Source organism: Pelodiscus sinensis, chromosome 18, assembly GCF_052426305.1.
Source record: "Pelodiscus sinensis isolate ZL-2025 chromosome 18, ASM5242630v1, whole genome shotgun sequence".
Lineage (NCBI taxonomy): Eukaryota > Metazoa > Chordata > Testudines > Trionychidae > Pelodiscus > Pelodiscus sinensis.
In genome coordinates, this window is record NC_143069.1 from 1753213 (window position 1) to 1771250 (window position 18038).

An 18038-nucleotide genomic window follows, 5' to 3' on the forward strand; every position below is an offset into this window, starting at 1 on the left:
GGCTGGCTTATAAATACCTCCCAAGCCTGCACTTATCCCGCAGCGCCCTCGCCAGCTCGGCCGGCGCCGCCCGCACAGGCCTGGGGGTGCTCCTGGGTCTGGCGCTGGGGGCACCTGGCAGGTTGAATCCAGCTCCCCACGGGCCCTGCTCTCAGCTGGGGTCTGGGCAGCGCCCGGCCCGACGGGCCCTGATCTCGGGGGGGGGGATCTGGGGGCGCCCGGCCTGACGGGCCCTGATCTCGGAGGGGGGGGGTCTGGGGGCGCCCGGCCCGACGGGCCCTGATCTCGGGGGCGGGTCTGGGGGGGCGCCCGGCCCGACGGGCCCTGATCTCGGGGGGGCCTGGGGGAGTGCCCGGCCCGACGGGCCCTGATCTCGGGGGGGTCTGGGGGCGCCCGGCCCAACGGGCCCTGATCTCGGGGGGGTCTGGGGGGGAGCGCCCGGCCTGACGGGCCCTGATCTCGGGGGGGTCTGGGGGCGCCCGGCCCGACGGGCCCTGATCTCGGGGGGGTCTGGGGGCGCCCGGCCTGACGGGCCCTGATCTCGGGGGGGGGGATCTGGGGGCGCCCGGCCTGACGGGCCCTGATCTCGGAGGGGGGGGGTCTGGGGGCGCCCGGCCCGACGGGCCCTGATCTCGGGGGCGGGTCTGGGGGAGTGCCCGGCCCGACGGGCCCTGATCTCGGGGGGGTCTGGGGGAGTGCCCGGCCTGACGGGCCCTGATCTCGGGGGGGTCTGGGGGCGCCCGGCCCGACGGGCCCTGATCTCGGGGGGGTCTGGGGGCGCCCGGCCCAACGGGCCCTGATCTCGGGGGGGTCTGGGGGGGAGCGCCCGGCCTGACGGGCCCTGATCTCGGGGGGGGTCTGGGGGCGCCCGGCCCGACGGGCCCTGATCTCGGGGGGGTCTGGGGGCGCCCGGCCTGACGGGCCCTGATCTCGGGGGGGTCTGGGGGGGAGCGCCCGGCCTGATGGGCCCTGATCTCGGGGGGGTCTGGGGGCGCCCGGCCCGACGGGCCCTGATCTCGGGGGGCCTGGGGGGCGCCCGGCCCGACGGGCCCTGATCTCGGGGGGGCCTGGGGGAGCGCCCGGCCCGACGGGCCCTGATCTCGGGGGGGTTTGGGGGTGCCCGGCCCGACGGGCCCTGATCTCGGGGGGGCCTGGGGGGCGCCCGGCCCGACAGGCCCTGATCTCGGGGGGGTCTGGGGGGGCGCCCGGCCCGACAGGCCCTGATCTCGGGGGGGGCCTGGGGGGCGCCCGGCCCGACGGGCCCTGATCTCGGGGGGGTCTGGGGGGGCGCCCGGCCCGACGGGGCCCTGATCTCGGGGGGGCCTGGGGGGCGCCCGGCCCAATGGGGTTTCTCGGTGCTATGACACTCACGATGCTGGTGAGCAGGGAGTCGCAGGGTTTCTTCTGTCTCGGCAGGGGGCAGAGAAGGGGGCTCAGCCATGGACCCTTTGTCTCCCTTTTGGCTTCTCCTGACAGGCCAGATCCCAGCCAGCCCCAGGCTCTTACTGGGGTACCCAGCGCCTCTGGGGCCAGGGCAGTGTCACCCTCCACCCACTGGGGAAACTGAGGCACAGAGCGACTAAGTGACTTGCCCACGGTCACAGTCTGTGTGGAGCTGGGGAGAGAGCCCAGGCGTCCTGACTCCCAGCCCCCACCCCCGACTCCACCCACTAGACCCCACTCCCAGAGCCAGCCCCTAGGGCTGTGAGCGGCTGCGGTGGAAGCCATGGGGGCCGGCGCTCCCTGCGCCCAGGTCCCCGGCCCGCGCTCCCGGGCGCTGACCCATGCTCCAGGCATTTCCTGCCATGGGAGGCCGGGGGAGGCAGAAGTTCAAAGCCGGCTCCCACCACAAGGCAACGTTCCCAGGGCCCAGGGAGGCCCAGGAGCCAGCTGCGCAGAGCTGGGCCCAGGCCTCCCCGTGGGGTCCCACACCGCTGTGGGGCAAGGGGCAGCTCCGAGGGGCCCCAAGTCAGGACCCTGCCCCCCAGGCTGTGGGGCTAAAGGCAAAGCCAGACTCAAGGGGCTGGGAGTTCTGCCAGGGATGCAACTAGAACCCCAAAGTCCTGGACTCCCAATGCCCCCACTCTAACCACTAGTCCCCACTCCCCTCCAGCGTCCCGCTGCCCCGTCTCCCGCGCTAACCACTAGCCCCTACTGCCCTCCAGAGCCAGCGAGAACCCAGGAGTCCTGGCTAACCGCAGGGAGGGTCTTTCCCGCTGCCGGGCAGGGTGTCAGTGGCTGAGCTGGCTGCAAGCGCATCCCCTGGACGCCTGTGGTCAGCCTAGCGCGGCGTCGCTGTCTCCTTGTTTCGCGCCGGCTCCTGGCGCCCGGCCAGCAGCCCTGGCCCGCCCCCGCCCCCCGCTTCTTGGGTGGCTGCGGGCCCTGGGCACCTTCGACACGCTCCAGGGTGGCTGAGGATGGGGGAGGCGCTGGGTGCCAGGACTCCTGGGTTCTGCCCCTGGATCTGGGAGGGGAGTAGGGACTAGTGGTTAGCGCGCGGGGGGGGGGGGACTCCAGGGTTCTGCCCCTGGATCTGGGTGGGGAGTAGGGACTAGTGGTTAGCGCGGGGGGGGGGGACTCCAGGGTTCTGCCCCTGGATCTGGGAGGGGAGTAGGGACTAGTGGTTAGCGCGGGGGGGGGACTCCAGGGTTCTGCCCCTGGATGTGGGAGGGGAATGGGGGGGTCTCTCATTTCGCTCTCACCCCAGTGCCCGGCCCGGCGCTCCGGCAGACGGGCCTGGGGCAGGGACTCACCCGGGCCTGACTCGCCCCAGAGGCGAGTAACCCCGCCGGGAAGTGACTGGACAGGCCGCATGGGGCTGGCCCCCCACCCAGCGCTGAGACGCACCCAGAGCAGCGGGGGCAGACGGGCGTGGGGAATGACAGGGACAATCCCCAGACACCGCCCCCCCCGCGGGCCAGGCAGACCCGCCTGAGGTGGGCGGGAGCCGTGCACAGGGGCAGGGAACATTTGCCGGGGGGGGGGGGGGGGGGATGATGTTGGTGCTCACCAGCTGTCCCCTCAGACACAGCTGTGAGGTTGGAACTGCTCCCCACCCCTCCCCCTCCCAGCTCGGAGAGAACCCAGGAGTCCGGGCTCCCAGCTCTCCTGCTCTCACCACTAGCCCCCACTCCCCCAGGATACCAGCCCTCCTGCTCTCACCACTAGCCCCCACTCCCCCAGGCTACCAGCCCCCCTGCTCTAACCACTAGCCCCCACTCCCCCAGGCTACCAGCCCTCCTGCTCTCACCACTAGCCCCCACTCCCCCAGGCTACCAGCCCCCCCGCTCTAACCACTAACCCCCACTCCCCCAGGCTACCAGCCCTCCTGCTCTCACCACTAGCCCCCACTCCCCCAGGCTACCAGCCCTCCTGCTCTAACCTCTAGCCCCCACTCCCCCAGGCTACCAGCCCTCCTGCTCTAACCACTAGCCCCCACTCCCCCAGGCTACCAGCCCCCCTGCTCTAACCACTAGCCCCCACTCCCCCAGGCTACCAGCCCCCCTGCTCTAATCACTAGCCCCCACTCCCCCAGGCTACCAGCCCTCCTGCTCTAACCACTAGCCCCCACTCCCCCAGGCTACCAGCCCTCCTGCTCTAACCACTAGCCCCCACTCCCCCAAGCTACCAGCCCTCCTGCTCTAACCACTAGCCCCCACTCCCCCAGGCTACCAGCCCTCCTGCTCTAACCACTAGCCCCCACTCCCCCAGGCTACCAGCCCTCCTACTCTAACCACTAGCCCCCACTCCCCCAGGCTACCAGCCCTCCTGCTCTAACCACTAGCCCCCACTCCCCCAGGCTACCAGCCCTCCTGCTCTAAGCACTAGCCCCCACTCCCCCAGGCTACCAGCCCTCCTGCTCTAAGCACTAGCCCCCACTCCCCCAAGCTACCAGCCCTCCTGCTCTAACCACTGGCCCCCACTCTCCCAGGCTGCCAGCCCCCCCTGCTCTAACCACTAGCCCCCACTCCCCTCCTCCAAGCTGGGAGAGAACCCAGGAGTCCGGGGTCCCAGCCCCCCCATGTTACTGGCCATGCTGCTGCTGCTCTGTTTCACCTACAGCAGGAGGGCACCTCAGGACCCCCGGCCCGGGTTGGAGGGCAGAGCCTGAGCCAAAAGGGGGGCTGGTGGGAGGGGGGGGCCACCCGGAACCGGGGCCCGTCCGCATCATGGCCCCACTAATTAGAGCCCCCCCCAGCACTGGCAGCCTGGTGCCTTCCCAGTGCCCCGGCAGGAGGGGCAGAACTCATACGCACAGCTGGGCCCAGCCCCCCCAGTGGGGACAGGCCCTGCCCCCCGAGCCAGCCAGCTGCCCTCAGTGCCCGGGGCAGAGCAGGGTGCCAGGCGCAGCTCGTGGTGAGACAGGCCCTGTCCTCACTGCAGGCAGGGGGGGTCCCGGGGGAGACCCCCCAGCGCCTGGCCGCATGTGCGGGGGAGGGGGCCTGGGAAAGTCCTGGTTTCCATCAGGCTGCGGCTGGGGAAAGTGGAGGCAGCAGGAGCCTCAGACACTGACCAAGTGGGAAAGAATGTGCGGGGGGGGGGGGGGCTCCGTCCCTCTGAGCCCCCCTTTCATCCCCCTGCCCGTGCTGAGCCCTCCAAGCCCCACTGGTCTCCCAGAGTCAGGAATAGAACCCAGGGGTGCTGGCAGCCAGCCCCCCGCTCCAACCACTAGCCCCCACTCCCCTCCCAGAGAGAACCCAGGGGTGCTGGCAGCCAGCCCCCCCCGCTCCAACCACTAACCCCCACTCCCCTCCCAGAGAGAACCCAGGGGTGCTGGCAGCCAGCCCCCCCGCTCCAACCACTAGCCCCCACTCCCCTCCCAGAGAGAACCCAGGGGTGCTGGCAGCCAGCCCCCCCGCTCCAACCACTAACCCCCACTCCCCTCCCAGAGAGAACCCAGGGGTGCTGGCAGCCAGCCCCCCCCGCTCCAACCACTAGCCCCCACTCCCCTCCCAGAGAGAACCCAGGGGTGCTGGCAGCCAGCCCCCCCGCTCCAACCACTAGCCCCCACTCCCCTCCCAGAGAGAACCCAGGGGTGCTGGCAGCCAGCCCCCCCGCTCCAACCACTAGCCCCCACTCCCCTCCCAGAGAGAACCCAGGGGTGCTGGCAGCCAGCCCCCCCCGCTCCAACCACTAGCCCCCACTCCCCTCCCAGAGAGAACCCAGGGGTGCTGGCAGCCAGCCCCCCCCGCTCCAACCACTAGCCCCCACTCCCCTCCCAGAGAGAACCCAGGGGTGCTGGCAGCCAGCCCCCCCGCTCCAACCACTAGCCCCCACTCCCCTCCCAGAGAGAACCCAGGGGTGCTGGCAGCCAGCCCCCCCGCTCCAACCACTAACCCCCACTCCCCTCCCAGAGAGAACCCAGGGGTGCTGGCAGCCAGCCCCCCCGCTCCAACCACTAACCCCCACTCCCCTCCCAGAGAGAACCCAGGGGTGCTGGCAGCCAGCCCCCCCGCTCCAACCACTAACCCCCACTCCCCTCCCAGAGAGAACCCAGGGGTGCTGGCAGCCAGCCCCCCCGCTCCAACCACTAGCCCCCACTCCCCTCCCAGAGAGAACCCAGGGGTGCTGGCAGCCAGCCCCCCCGCTCCAACCACTAGCCCCCACTCCCCTCCCAGAGAGAACCCAGGGGTGCTGGCAGCCAGCCCCCCCCGCTCCAACCACTAACCCCCACTCCCCTCCCAGAGAGAACCCAGGGGTGCTGGCAGCCAGCCCCCCCGCTCCAACCACTAACCCCCACTCCCCTCCCAGAGAGAACCCAGGGGTGCTGGCAGCCAGCCCCCCCGCTCCAACCACTAACCCCCACTCCCCTCCCAGAGAGAACCCAGGGGTGCTGGCAGCCAGCCCCCCCGCTCCAACCACTAACCCCCACTCCCCTCCCAGAGAGAACCCAGGGGTGCTGGCAGCCAGCCCCCCCCGCTCCAACCACTAGCCCCCACTCCCCTCCCAGAGAGAACCCAGGGGTGCTGGCGCCCAGCCCCCCCCGCTCCAACCACTAGCCCCCACTCCCCTCCCAGAGAGAACCCAGGGGTGTTGGCAGCCAGCCCCCCCGCTCCAACCACTAACCCCCACTCCCCTCCCAGAGAGAACCCAGGGGTGCTGGCAGCCAGCCCCCCCACTCTAACCACTAGCCCCCACTCCCCTCCCAGAGAGAACCCAGGGGTGCTGGCAGCCAGCCCCCCCCCCGCTCCAACCACTAACCCCCACTCTCCTCCCAGAGAGAACCCAGGGGTGCTGGCAGCCAGCCCCCCCACTCTAACCACTAGCCCCCACTCCCCTCCCAGAGAGAACCCAGGGGTGCTGGCAGCCAGCCCCCCGCTCCAACCACTAACCCCCACTCTCCTCCCAGAGAGAACCCAGGGGTGCTGGCAGCCAGCCCCCCCACTCTAACCACTAGCCCCCACTCCCCTCCCAGAGAGAACCCAGGGGTGCTGGCAGCCAGCCCCCCCGCTCCAACCACTAGCCCCCACTCCCCTCCCAGAGAGAACCCAGGGGTGTTGGCAGCCAGCCCCCCCCGCTCCAACCACTAGCCCCCACTCCCCTCCCAGAGAGAACCCAGGGGTGTTGGCAGCCAGCCCCCCCGCTCCAACCACTAGCCCCCACTCCCCTCCCAGAGAGAACCCAGGGGTGTTGGCAGCCAGCCCCCCCGCTCCAACCACTAACCCCCACTCCCCTCCCAGAGAGAACCCAGGGGTGCTGGCAGCCAGCCCCCCCACTCTAACCACTAGCCCCCACTCCCCTCCCAGAGAGAACCCAGGGGTGCTGGCAGCCAGCCCCCCCGCTCCAACCACTAACCCCCACTCTCCTCCCAGAGAGAACCCAGGGGTGCTGGCAGCCAGCCCCCCCACTCTAACCACTAGCCCCCACTCCCCTCCCAGAGAGAACCCAGGGGTGCTGGCAGCCAGCCCCCCCGCTCCAACCACTAGCCCCCACTCCCCTCCCAGAGAGAACCCAGGGGTGCTGGCAGCCAGCCCCCCCACTCTAACCACTAGCCCCCACTCCCCTCCCAGAGAGAACCCAGGGGTGCTGGCAGCCAGCCCCCCCGCTCCAACCACTAGCCCCCACACCCCTCCCAGAGAGAACCCAGGGGTGCTGGCAGCCAGCCCCCCCCGCTCCAACCACTTACCCCCACTCCCCTCCCAGAGAGAACCCAGGGGTGCTGGCAGCAAGCCCCCCACTCTAACCACTAGCCCCCACTCCCCTCCCAGAGAGAACCCAGGGGTGCTGGCGCCCAGCCCCCCCGCTCTAATCACTAGTCCCCACTCCCCTCCCAGAGAGAACCCAGGGGTGCTGGCGCCCAGCCCCCCCGCTCTAATCACTAGTCCCCACTCCCCTCCCAGAGAGAACCCAGGGGTGCTGGCGCCCAGCCCCCCCCGCTCCAACCACTAACCCCCACTCCCCTCCCAGAGAGAACCCAGGGGTGCTGGCGCCCAGCCCCCCCCGCTCTAACCACTAGCCCCCACTCCCCTCCCAGAGAGAACCCAGGGGTGCTGGCAGCCAGCCTCCCCCGCTCCAACCACTAACCCCCACTCCCCTCCCAGAGAGAACCCAGGGGTGCTGGCGCCCAGCCCCCCCGCTCTAATCACTAGTCCCCACTCCCCTCCCAGAGAGAACCCAGGGGTGCTGGCGCCCAGCCCCCCCTGCTCTAACCACTAGCCCCCACACCCCTCCCAGAGAGAACCCAGGGGTGCTGGCGCCCAGCCCCCCCGCTCTAACCACTAGCCCCCACTCTCCTCGCAGAGGTGAGAACAGAACCCAGGAACCCCGGCTCATTCTTAGACTGTGGAAGAGGCTGCGCCGTGTGTGCAGCACCCTAGTGCATCGGGGCCCCAAGCCCGGCTGGGCGCTCTCCCACTGGGAGTAGGAAATGAGGGAGGGCCAGGGAGAGGAGGGAAGGAGGAGCAGGTGTGTAAGGAGCGTGTGCACGTGCATGGGTGCCTTTGCCACGTGTTACATGCCATTCACTGTCCTCTCGTGTGCCGACCCAGCAAGACATGTTGCGTGTCATATCCCCCACACTGCTCACCCAAATGGCGATTCTCCATTGTCCTCATATTGACGGGTGCCCCAAAACGTCCCTGGAGGTGAAGTTCTGCCCCGGCCACATGGGAACGACAGCTGGGCCAGGGGCACGTCAGGCATTTCTTGGGCGGGCACACCCGCCCCGCCAGTCCTGTCCCAAACAGCCGGGATTCCGGGCATACCGCACACACAGCTCCTTGGCGCTGAAGGGACAAGAGCCCATGGCAGGGGCTTCCCCGGCCTAAGCTGACCCTCCCGCTGGGGCACTACCGCCCTTCCACTCCACTAGAGCCTGGCCTTGGGTCGCCCACAAACGGGGCCCCAGAACCCAGCCCCCCGCCACTGGCACCACCAGCCCACCTGTGTCCCTTGGTCGGGCCGGCGCCTCCCACAACGTGGCCTGGACCAGCCCTGCAGAGCCCGGTGCCCAGCTCGGCTCCTGTCTCTGCCCCTTCACTGAGACATTAGTTGCTCCCAAGCAGCCCCGGGGGCCGTTCATACAGGGATCCGCCCCGGGGCTAAGATGCAGCCACCTCTGGGGTGGGACGGCCCCGTCTCAGCAGCCGCTGGGAGAGGTCAAGGGGGCACGACAGGAGCAGCTGCGCTCACAGCCACAGGCCCTGGGACTTCCCCGAAGCCAGAGCAAGACGGGGGCCCAGCACAGCAACCGCCGTAGCAAGGGGAAAGGGGGCCCCAGGGCAGCACTAGGGGGCGCTGTGGGGCAGGGAGCAGGGCAGGAGGCGCTCTCCCTCAGCAGGCAGGGCTGGCTCCAGAGCGGCACTAGGGGCGCTGCGGGGCAGGGGGCGCTCTCCCCGGGCAGGCAGGGCTGGCTCCATGGTGGCGCTAGGGGGCGCTGCGGGGCAGGGGGCGCTCTCCCCGGGCAGGCAGGGCTGGCTCCATGGTGGCGCTAGGGGGCGCTGCGGGGCAGGGGGCGCTCTCCCCGGGCAGGTAGGGCTGGCTCCAGGGTGGCGCTAGGGGGCGCTGCGGGGCAGGGGGCGCTCTCCCCGGGCAGGCAGGGCTGGCTCCATGGTGGCGCTAGGGGGCGCTGCGGGGCAGGGAGTGGGGCAGAGGGCGCTCTCCCTGGGCAGGCAGGGCTGGCTCCAGGGTGGCGCTAGGGGGCGCTGCGGGGCAGTGGGAGCTCTCCCCGGGCAGGCAGGGCTGGCCACAGGGCGGCGCTAGGGGGCGCTGCGGGGCAGGGAGTGGGGCAGGGGGTGCTCTCCCCCGGCAGGCAGGGCTGGCTCCAGGGTGGCGCTAGGGGGCGCTGCGGGGCAGGGGGTGCTCTCCCCCGGCAGGCAGGGCTGGCCCCAGGGCGGCGCTAGGGGGCGCTGCGGGGCAGGGAGTGGGGCAGGGGGCACTCTCCCCGGGCAGGCAGGGCTGGCCACAGGGCGGCGCTAGGGGGCGCTGCGGGGCAGAGAGCGGGGCAGGGGGCGCTCTCCCCCGGCAGGCAGGGCTGCACTAGGGGCGCGCTCTGGGGGGTGGCGCCCCCCTCTGGTGACCAGGGGCGCTGACCCAGCCGCGGGGGGGCGGGGCCCGGCCGGGCGCGGGGGTGAATCAAAGGCGGGGGCGGGGCCGCGTGTTTAGAAAAACTTCCCAAAATAGCCCTGGGCAGGGAGCCGGAATTTCCATGGAAAGCCCCGGGGGAGGCTCGGGGCTGAGTCAGAGTCTGGCCGGGCCCCGCCGCCAGCCTCCCCGGGCCGGGCAGGGAGCGGGGCTGACGGGCCTGGGCGGGGACTGCGGTGAACCCGGCTTATGCTGGACTAGTGCCCCCCACTGCCCCCGCCACTGCCCCTCGCTCCCGCCCCACAGCCCCCGCCACTGCCCCTCGTTCCCGCCCCACAGCCCCCACCACTGCCCCTCGCTCCCGCCCCACAGCCCCCGCCACTGCCCCTCGCTCCCGCCCCACAGCCCCCGCCAATGCCCCTTGCTCCCACTCCACAGCCTGCTGGTGCCCCTCACTCCCGCCCCACAGCCCCTGCCATTGACCCTCACTCCCACTCCACAGCCCCTGCCCCCCAGCCCTGCCAATGCCCCTCGCTCCCATCCCCCAGCTCTGCCAATGCCCCTCGCTCCCATCCCCCAGCTCTGCCAGTGCCCCTCGCTCCCGTCCCCCAGCTCTGCCAGTGCCCCTCGCTCCCGCCCCACAGCCCCTGCCAATGCCCCTCGCTCCCACTCCACAGCCTGCTGGTGCCCCTCACTCCCGCCCCACAGCCCCTGCCATTGACCCTCACTCCCACTCCACAGCCCGTGCCCCCCAGCCCTGCCAGTGCCCCTTGCTCCCGCCCTGCAGCCCCTGCCAGCCCAGGCCTGTGCTTCCAGGAGTCCTGGCTCCCAGCCCCCCGACCACTAGGCCCTGCTCCCCTCCCGGAGGTCTGTGGCGAGCGGGTGCTGGAGTCCAGAGGCTGCGGTGGGGCAGGAGCCTCCCCTTTGCTGGGCGAGGCACATGGGGGGCAGGGAGGGATGACACACAGATGTACACCTGGGGGCCTGACCCCCCGGTATCCGGCAGTTGCTCAGTCTGAGCTGATCTCCCCCCCCCCAACCCGTGTGCCTGCAGGGATGGGTGGGGAGGGTCACCCGTCGCCTTCCCTTGCCTGCAGCAGCATCACCAAGGCCAGCTCGCCCCCGCCCCAGGCAGCTCCCCAGTGGTGCCCGCCTCCCCCCGCCACGGCTGGCTCCAAGCGAGCAGCAGTGAGTTCCACAGGTCAGCTACACAGGGTAATTCTCCATCATGCCCGGGGGCGAGGAACCTCTTCAGCAGGGGTCACCCTGGCCAGGGGGCAGATCAGGGGCATGGCTGGAGCATACTCCACTGTGGATATTTCCTGCCCCCGTAGGGGGAAGACCAGGCTGTGGCCATTCCCTGCCCCCCAGGGGGTAAGTATGAACAGGTGCAGCCCTACAGCCGCTGTAGCTGATCCCAGGGGCCAGGCCTGTGATCCACACGTGACCCGCTGGGGCTGCCCAGGGGAACTGGCTTCCCTGAGGGAAGAGGAACCCGGCCTGGGCCAGGTATTTTCTGCCTGGCCCCAGCGCCCGGGTGGCTGCCAGTCACCTGAGCAGCACCCACCCCGGCGGGATTCCCCAGGGGAAGCTGGGCGGGACCGAAAGCCCCGCAAGGGCTGGGAAAGGAACCGAAAGTGGGGAGGGAAAGGGAGTCGCCTGCAGGGACCAGGGCCCCGCGCTCCCCCGCCCGGCCAGTGACCGGCCCCTGATGGCAAACCCCTGGGGAAGGTCCCAGACACCAGCAGGGGCGGGGCTGGCAGGGGGACAGGCCAGCTCAACAGGGCCCCCAGGGCTCCAAGTGTCCTGCTGTGGGGCGCCAAAGCAGCCAGAAGACACTGACTCATGCCCGAGGCAGGTAAACTGAGGCACAGAGCGGCAAAGTAACTCACCAGGCAGGCAGCTGGGAGCACAGGCCAGGTCCAGCAAACCCAGCTCTGACACCTAGAAAACACTCCCAGGCCCAGCCAGAAAAAAACCCACCCCCTGCTCTAACCACTAGCCCCCACTTCCCTCCCCAGAGCCGGGAGAGAACCCACGACTCCAGGCTCCTCCCCCAGCTCTAACCACTAGCCCCCACTTCCCTCCCCAGAGCTGGGAGAGAACCCACGACTCCAGGCTCCCCCCCCCCAGCTCTAACCACTAGCCCCCACTTCCCTCCCCAGAGCCGGGAGAGAACCCACGACTCCAGGCTCCCCCCCCAGCTCTAACCACTAGCCCCCACTTCCCTCCCCAGAGCCGGGAGAGAACCCACGACTCCAGGCTCCCCCCCCCCAGCTCTAACCACTAGCCCCCACTTCCCTCCCCAGAGCTGGGAGAGAACCCACGACTCCAGGCTCCCAGCTCTAACCACTAGCCCCCATTCTTCTCCCAGAACCAGGAGAGAACCCATGACTCCAGGCTCCCCCTCCCCACCCGAGCTCTAACCACTAGTCCCCACTCCCTTCCCCAGAGGCAGGCTCAGAGAGCCCAGGAGTCCTGGGGAGCATGGTTGGATTTGCTCACCAGTGCCGTGGCCTGTGCTGCCCCCTGCTGGACCCCAGCAGTGCCACCAACCGGCCAGTAGTCCCAAAGGCCTGAGGTCTGTGCTGGGGGCTTCACGAATAGGGGCAAGGCAGGGGTTTAACTACGAGACTGCACTCCCCGCACAGAACCCTGGCGAGAACCCCGGAGTCCCGGCTCCCAGCCCCCCGCTCTAACCACTAGCCCCCACTCCCTTCGCAGAGCCCTGGAGAGAAGCCAGGAGGGGCTCCCATGCACCTGCCCCCAGCTCAAGATGCAGGCACCAACCCCTTGATTTTCAGGCTGAAGGGAACAAACTGCAGCCGTTACACAGACCGTTACGGAAGAACTTTCATTGTAACAGAGCTGTCTCCCCCCCCCCCCCCCGTTTCCTCCCTCTCCGCCCCCCGCCTGCCCCTGCCCCACACACTCAGCCGGGGCGCCACTCCCCGGAGCAGCTGCTTCCCTAGGGGTGCCCGTGGCACCGGGCTGCTTCCTGCCCTCAGCGGCCTGGCCCGAGGCCAGTCACCCAGCCGTTCCTCGGCCCCCCAGCTCCTCTGGGGCAAATCTCCGCAGCCGCTGCTCTAGGCTGCCCCCCGAGCTCCACGAGCACCAGGGACGTGAGGCTAACGCAGCCCATGGTGGGCTCCTGCCCCGGCCTTGGCGACAAAGGGGGCAGGCAGTGGGGTACCCAAAGGTACCTGTCTGGGCTGGACCACAGGCCCGGACCACCTGTGGGGAGCCTCACAGGGACATGCCCCCATTCGGCCAGGGCTCCTGGGGCATGGAGCGAGGAGTCTGGGGTCCTGACCCACTCATCGGGGTGCCAGGGTTTGGGGGGCAGGTCCCCCCTATTCCGCCTCCATCTCCTCCGCCTCCTCGGACTCCTCGCCATCGAAGTAGCGCTCCTCCTCGTCCCGCGTCACGATGTCCAGGTTGTCGAACTCCGGGTTCTCGTCCACCTCACTGGGAGAGAGCGAGCCGGAGCTGGGAGCTCAGGGGGCAGAACCCAGGGGTCCTGGCTCCCAGCCCCGGGACAGACGCTCATTGCCCCAGCCCCCCGCCAGCCCCCCAGGCCAGGGGGCCAGCACCTAGCGCTCCCACTGCTCACCTGTAATCAAAGTCGCGGTCCTTGCCGTCCAGGAAGCGCTGATGCATACGGCTGGTGAACTCCTCGCGGAGGAAGGCCTTCTCCTCCGTGTCGGGGACCCAGGAGTCGGAGGCGGAGCTGGACCCCTCGCCTAGCAGGCAGGGAGAGGACGGGCACGATCAGCCGAAGACCAGTCACAAAGCCAGGCCCTGGACAGCAGCCCTTCCTCCCCAACACAGAACCCAGGAACCCTGGTGCCCCGCTCTAACCATTAGGCCTCGCTCCCTTCCCCGAGCCAGACACCGCACTGACCTTCGTCGTCATCCTCCTCCTCTTCCTCCTCCATGCAGGCGTGCTCCTGCTCCTGTTGGATGTGCAGCCGCAGCTGGAGCACCTGCTCCTGGTAGGAGTCCATCAGGACGCCGGAGAGGGAGCAGGGGCCGGCCTGCGCCTGGCTGCCCAGGGCCAGCAGCTCCTCCTCGCTCAGGTACTGCCCGATGTACTGCTCGTACAGCAGGGGCTCCCGAGCCCGCATCTGCTCGTCGCTGAAATACTCGCCCCCTGCAAGGAAGAGCGCTGGAGTCACGGGGCTGGGGATGGGCAGCTTCTGGGGCTCTCCGGGGCAAACCCTGCTCCTACTCCCCTCCCACAGCTGGGGAGAGAACCCAGGGGTCCCAGCTCCCTGCCCTCGATCTAACCCCTGGTCCCCACTCCCCTCCCACAGCTGGGGAGAGAAGCCAGGGGTCCCAGCTCCCTGCCCTTGATCTAACCCCTGGTCCCCACTCCCCTCCCATAGCTGGGGAGAGAAGCCAGGGGTCCCAGCTCCCTGCCCTTGATCTAACCCCTGGTCCCCACTCCCCTCCCACAGCTGGGGAGAGAAGCCAGGGGTCCTGGCGCCCTGCCCTTGATCTAACCACTGGCCCGCACTTCTCAGCCTGCAGAGATCCCCCATGAGCAGGGTTCTCTCCGTGACCCCCTCCATCCTTAGCCTCTGCCATGGCAGCTGGGGCAGGGGACACTCGGCATGAGCTAGGCTGACTTGGCCACGTCCTGCTACAGCAGCCTGCTTCCAGGGCATCCAGCGGGCACCATGTCCCACTCCCTGCGGCGCAGCGCTCCCTAGCCCATGTAGCACCCCTGCTGGGGGGCGCGGGGGCAGGAGGGCAGCCGGGTACCTTTGATGAGCTGCTGCAGGGCAGCGTATCTCTTGTTGCGCACCCGGGTGCGGCCGGCCTTGGCCCGGCCGGCCCGGCGCACCTCGTCGCAGTAGAAGCGCACCTCGTAGCGGGCGGCCAGGTGGGCGAAGCAGCCCAGGTGCTCGACGCGCAGGGCCCGCCGGAAGCGCTCCAGGAAGACCACGGGCTTGTCCTGGTACAGCGCCCGCAGGATGCCCAGCTTCTCCTCCGCCGTCAGGTCCGGCTCGTCCTTCTGCTGGCTGCGCACCGGCAGCGGGCTGCTGGCCACGGCCCTCAGCATGGCCAGCAGCGCCTGCTCGCCCGCCCCGGGGGGCTCCCCCGGCTCCTTCGGGGGCAGGTTCCCGGCTTGGGCAGGCTCCGGCTTCTCTCCGCCTCGCTGGGATGGGCGCTGCGGCGGCTCCCCCCGCCTGCCACTGGGGGGGCAACGGGCTCCCCGGGCCGGCGCCAGCAGCCCCTCCCCCCAGTGCTGGGGCTGCCGGGGGGGCTCGGAGACCCCGTTATTGTGGCGCTGCTCCCGGGGCGCTGGGCTGTCCAGCATCTCCTCCCCCCAGAGCCGGGGGGGCCGGTCCAGCATCTCCTCCCCCCAGAGCCGGGGGGGCCGGTCCAGCATCTCCTCCCCCCAGAGCCGGGGGGGCCGGTCCAGCATCTCCTCCCCCCAGAGCCGGGGGGGCCGGTCCAGCATCTCCTCCCCCCAGTACCTGTTGCGGGGGGGCCGGTCGCGGGGGGCGGGGCTCACCGGTGCCCCCTCCCCCCCGTGCGGGGGGGACTCAGAGACCCCGTTCCGGGGGGCGGGGCTCTCCAGCATCGCCTCCCCCCGGTGCGGGGGGGGCCCGTGGCGGGGGGGCCGGTCCGGGGGGGCGGGGCTCCCTGGTGCCCCCTCCCCCCAGTGCGGGGGGGGCGGGGCCGGGCCCGCGGGATCCTCCGGCTCCTGCTGCCCGGCGCCTGCGGAGCAAGACCCAGAATTAGCAGGGGGGGGGGGAGCCACGTGACCCCCCCGCCACAGGGGGGGCGGGGCAGGGCCGGTCCCGGGCCCCCCCGGGGGACCCGTTTGGGTGCGACACCCCCCCCGCTCGCGCGCCCCGGCCCCTCACCCGGCAGCGGCCGGACCCCCGCTTCCGCCTCCATCCCGCGCGCCAGGCCGGAACTTCCGGCCCCCCGTGCAGCAGCCATAGCGGCCCCCCCGCGGACGGGACCCCGCGGTCCCGGCACATTGGTTCCGGAGCGAGTCCGTTCCGCTGGGGGGGGGGGGGCGCGCTCGTGACTTAGGCGCGTGGCTCATTCACCGGCCCCTCCCCACAGGGAGGCCTTGGGCCCCAGCGACCAGGGGCTCAGATCCTGGGGGCTTCCCCACTGGCAGCCCCCTCCCCATTGCAGGCTCATTTTAATCTAGGCAAGTCAATTAGCCAATGGAGCAATTTGGGGGGGGGGGGCGCGCAACTTTGACAGCAGCCAGGCTCAGTGTCACTGAGATCTGCTCCTGTTCAGACCAGAACTCGCTCCGGGCAGGGCTGTACGGGAGACCCCTTCCACCCCGATCCCCTCGCTTTGTTCAATCCCTCTGGAGCACCTGGTCACTGGAGGGCAGGCTCCCGGCCCCCACGGCCCATGGGTGAGGTGGGTCAGCAGGCAAGTAGGGCTGCTACGTGGGGAGGGTAGCTGGCCCTCAGCAGGAGCAGAGCGTACAGCTTTTTCAGACTTCAAAGAGAAACTGCTGAGCTACAGTTCATCTTCAAGTTTGACACAATCAACTCTGGATTAAACACCTCCAGATCAGCTACTAGAAGTGGGCCTCATCCTCCCGGATTGGATCCACCTCGTCATCTCCAGCCTGATTCTGGTCTGCATATTTATACCTGCCTCTGGAAATTTCCACTACATGCATCTGACGAAGTGGGTCTTTGCCCACGAAAGCTTATGCTCCTACACTTCAGTTAGTCTCTAAGGTGCCACAGGACTCCTCGCCGCTTTTGCGGATTCAGACTAACACGGCGACCCCTCTGATACTTGATCTTTTTCTTTGGAGAAGTTACCTTCAAAAGGCTTGTTGGAGGGAGCAGACATATGTTTTATCCTCTTAAATATTACACAAGATTCTCTCTCTCATTCCATGCTTTTCACAGCAGCACTCCGTGCCTTACAGGGGAGGTGTCAAAACACGCCTCCATTCGGAGATTGAGAGTGCAGAGCTCAGTGTGAGAGGGGCAAGGGATCACATCCAAGGCACCCTGTCCACTGCAGCTGTGGCTGGTGTGTCTATCCCGTGGCACTGTACTGGCTGGAATGATCCAATAGGCTTGGTCCCAGCTGTGCACATAAGAAATCTTCCCAGGTTTGGCCCATCTCCTATTTAAGAAGCTGTTTAGCATTAGTGAGGCACAGCACAGCTTAGTCCCCCACCAGGAAGGGAGCTGTGAACTACAGGACAGCAAGTTGTCGATAAAGAAGAGAAGGGCTATGAATGCTGCTTAGTGGTGGAGGTTGAGACGATCACTGATAAATGTCACTTTCACTGCACCCCAACTACCAAAACCATATTCCCATCGGTAAAGAAAACTGTTGCTGGAGAACTTAAGATGGGATTCAAGAAACGGACTTTGTAGTTTGAGATGTGAGCCTGCCCCTTTGATTGAATGGCTGTAAAGCGCTAACTTTCCGCATAATTGCCCTGGAGTGTAAACATGGAAATCACCAGAGACAGAAAATGCTTTCAGACAAGCAGAGGGCTGTTGCACGCCCTGCAGCTCTTGTCCAAGCCGTGAGCTTGCCCTGCCCGGACACTCACGCTTTGCATACTGAATGATGCAACAGATGTGCATTCAATGAAGGCTTTTTCTAAGCTCTCCGTGACTGACTGTGTCCTGGACACCAATGTGATTCCAGGTCGGGCATGGTTTCAGGCCAGGCTTGAGGCTCTGATGGCACTGAGACTGCTCCCAAGCTGCTGGCAGAACCTGCTGTGTACCAAACCTGGGCCTCAGCTCCTTGCTGCGCTGCACATCTTGGGTGGACATTTACACCAGAGGCAAGAGGGCCAAGCGAGAGCAGACACTGCACGGGTAAGCAACAAAACAAGCAGGGGTGGTGAATTAAGTTTCTAGGGTCCAAAAGCATTAGCTGACTGTTACTGAAGGGTTTGAAAAGGGATGCAAGCCAATTTAAAATTCATGGGCCACACCAGCTAGGGATCTGGTCCCATTTTTTTTTTGAGGGGGAAAAGGGGGAGAAGAGGAAATCCTAACCCATTATAAGCAAGGAAATTTAAAAATCTAGTTAACTTTCCAATGTTTATGTCACTTAGTTTGCATTTCACCAAGCCTGGAGAATGAAAACTGATGTGTCAATTTCACATTGATTTATAATCAAGCCAAGGAGACGGAACTAATCAATTTCTCTCTTGTGGAAACAGCCAGACAAGCTCCCTTCTTGAAAATAAACTTTCTTTGAAAAAGCTTCTGAAACTCTCCATGGATATCTCGGAGTGACAGGAAGGGTTTGTAAAAAGCTGTTTTGAAAATAAAATGTTCATGCATAAATCAACTCAAGTGTTTTTCTGACTATTAGATGGTTTAGGCAGCAGCTAGTACACAAGAGTTCTGGCAGATAGATAATGGAACCCATTAGAAAGATGCCGCCTGTTATTTTCTGTGAAGTGAAAGGCTTAGGATGGGACATGTTAATGATCAAACCGATTTAAAAAAAGAACCCAGAGAATTCATAAAGGAGGAAAA

The 18038-nt window shown here is 67.7% G+C and overlaps 1 protein-coding gene across 1 annotated transcript; it reads right to left on the minus strand.

Annotated features, from left to right (window-relative positions):
- Positions 1–12412: 12412 nt before the first annotated feature.
- On the minus strand, positions 12413–15523 carry CCDC97 (coiled-coil domain containing 97). The gene is made up of 5 exons (XM_075917832.2): positions 15402–15523; positions 14290–15252; positions 13427–13675; positions 13136–13265; positions 12413–12990 (listed from the first exon to the last, which is right to left on the minus strand). The coding sequence occupies exons 1-5, from the start codon at positions 15478–15480 to the stop codon at positions 12876–12878; spliced, it is 1536 nt and encodes a 511-aa protein (XP_075773947.2). The 5' UTR covers positions 15481–15523; the 3' UTR covers positions 12413–12875.
- Positions 15524–18038: the final 2515 nt, after the last annotated feature.

Coding starts and splice junctions, on each gene's coding strand:
- CCDC97 (XM_075917832.2), bottom strand. CDS start 15,480: ATGGCTGCTGCACGGGGGGCCGGAAGTTCCGGCCTGGCGCGCGGGATG. Junction 13,676..14,289: donor CCTGCAGCAGCTCATCAAAG/GTACCCGGCTGC, acceptor TCTTCCTTGCAG/GGGGCGAGTATTTCAGCGAC. Junction 12,991..13,135: donor GACCGCGACTTTGATTACAG/GTGAGCAGTGGG, acceptor GCTCTCTCCCAG/TGAGGTGGACGAGAACCCGG.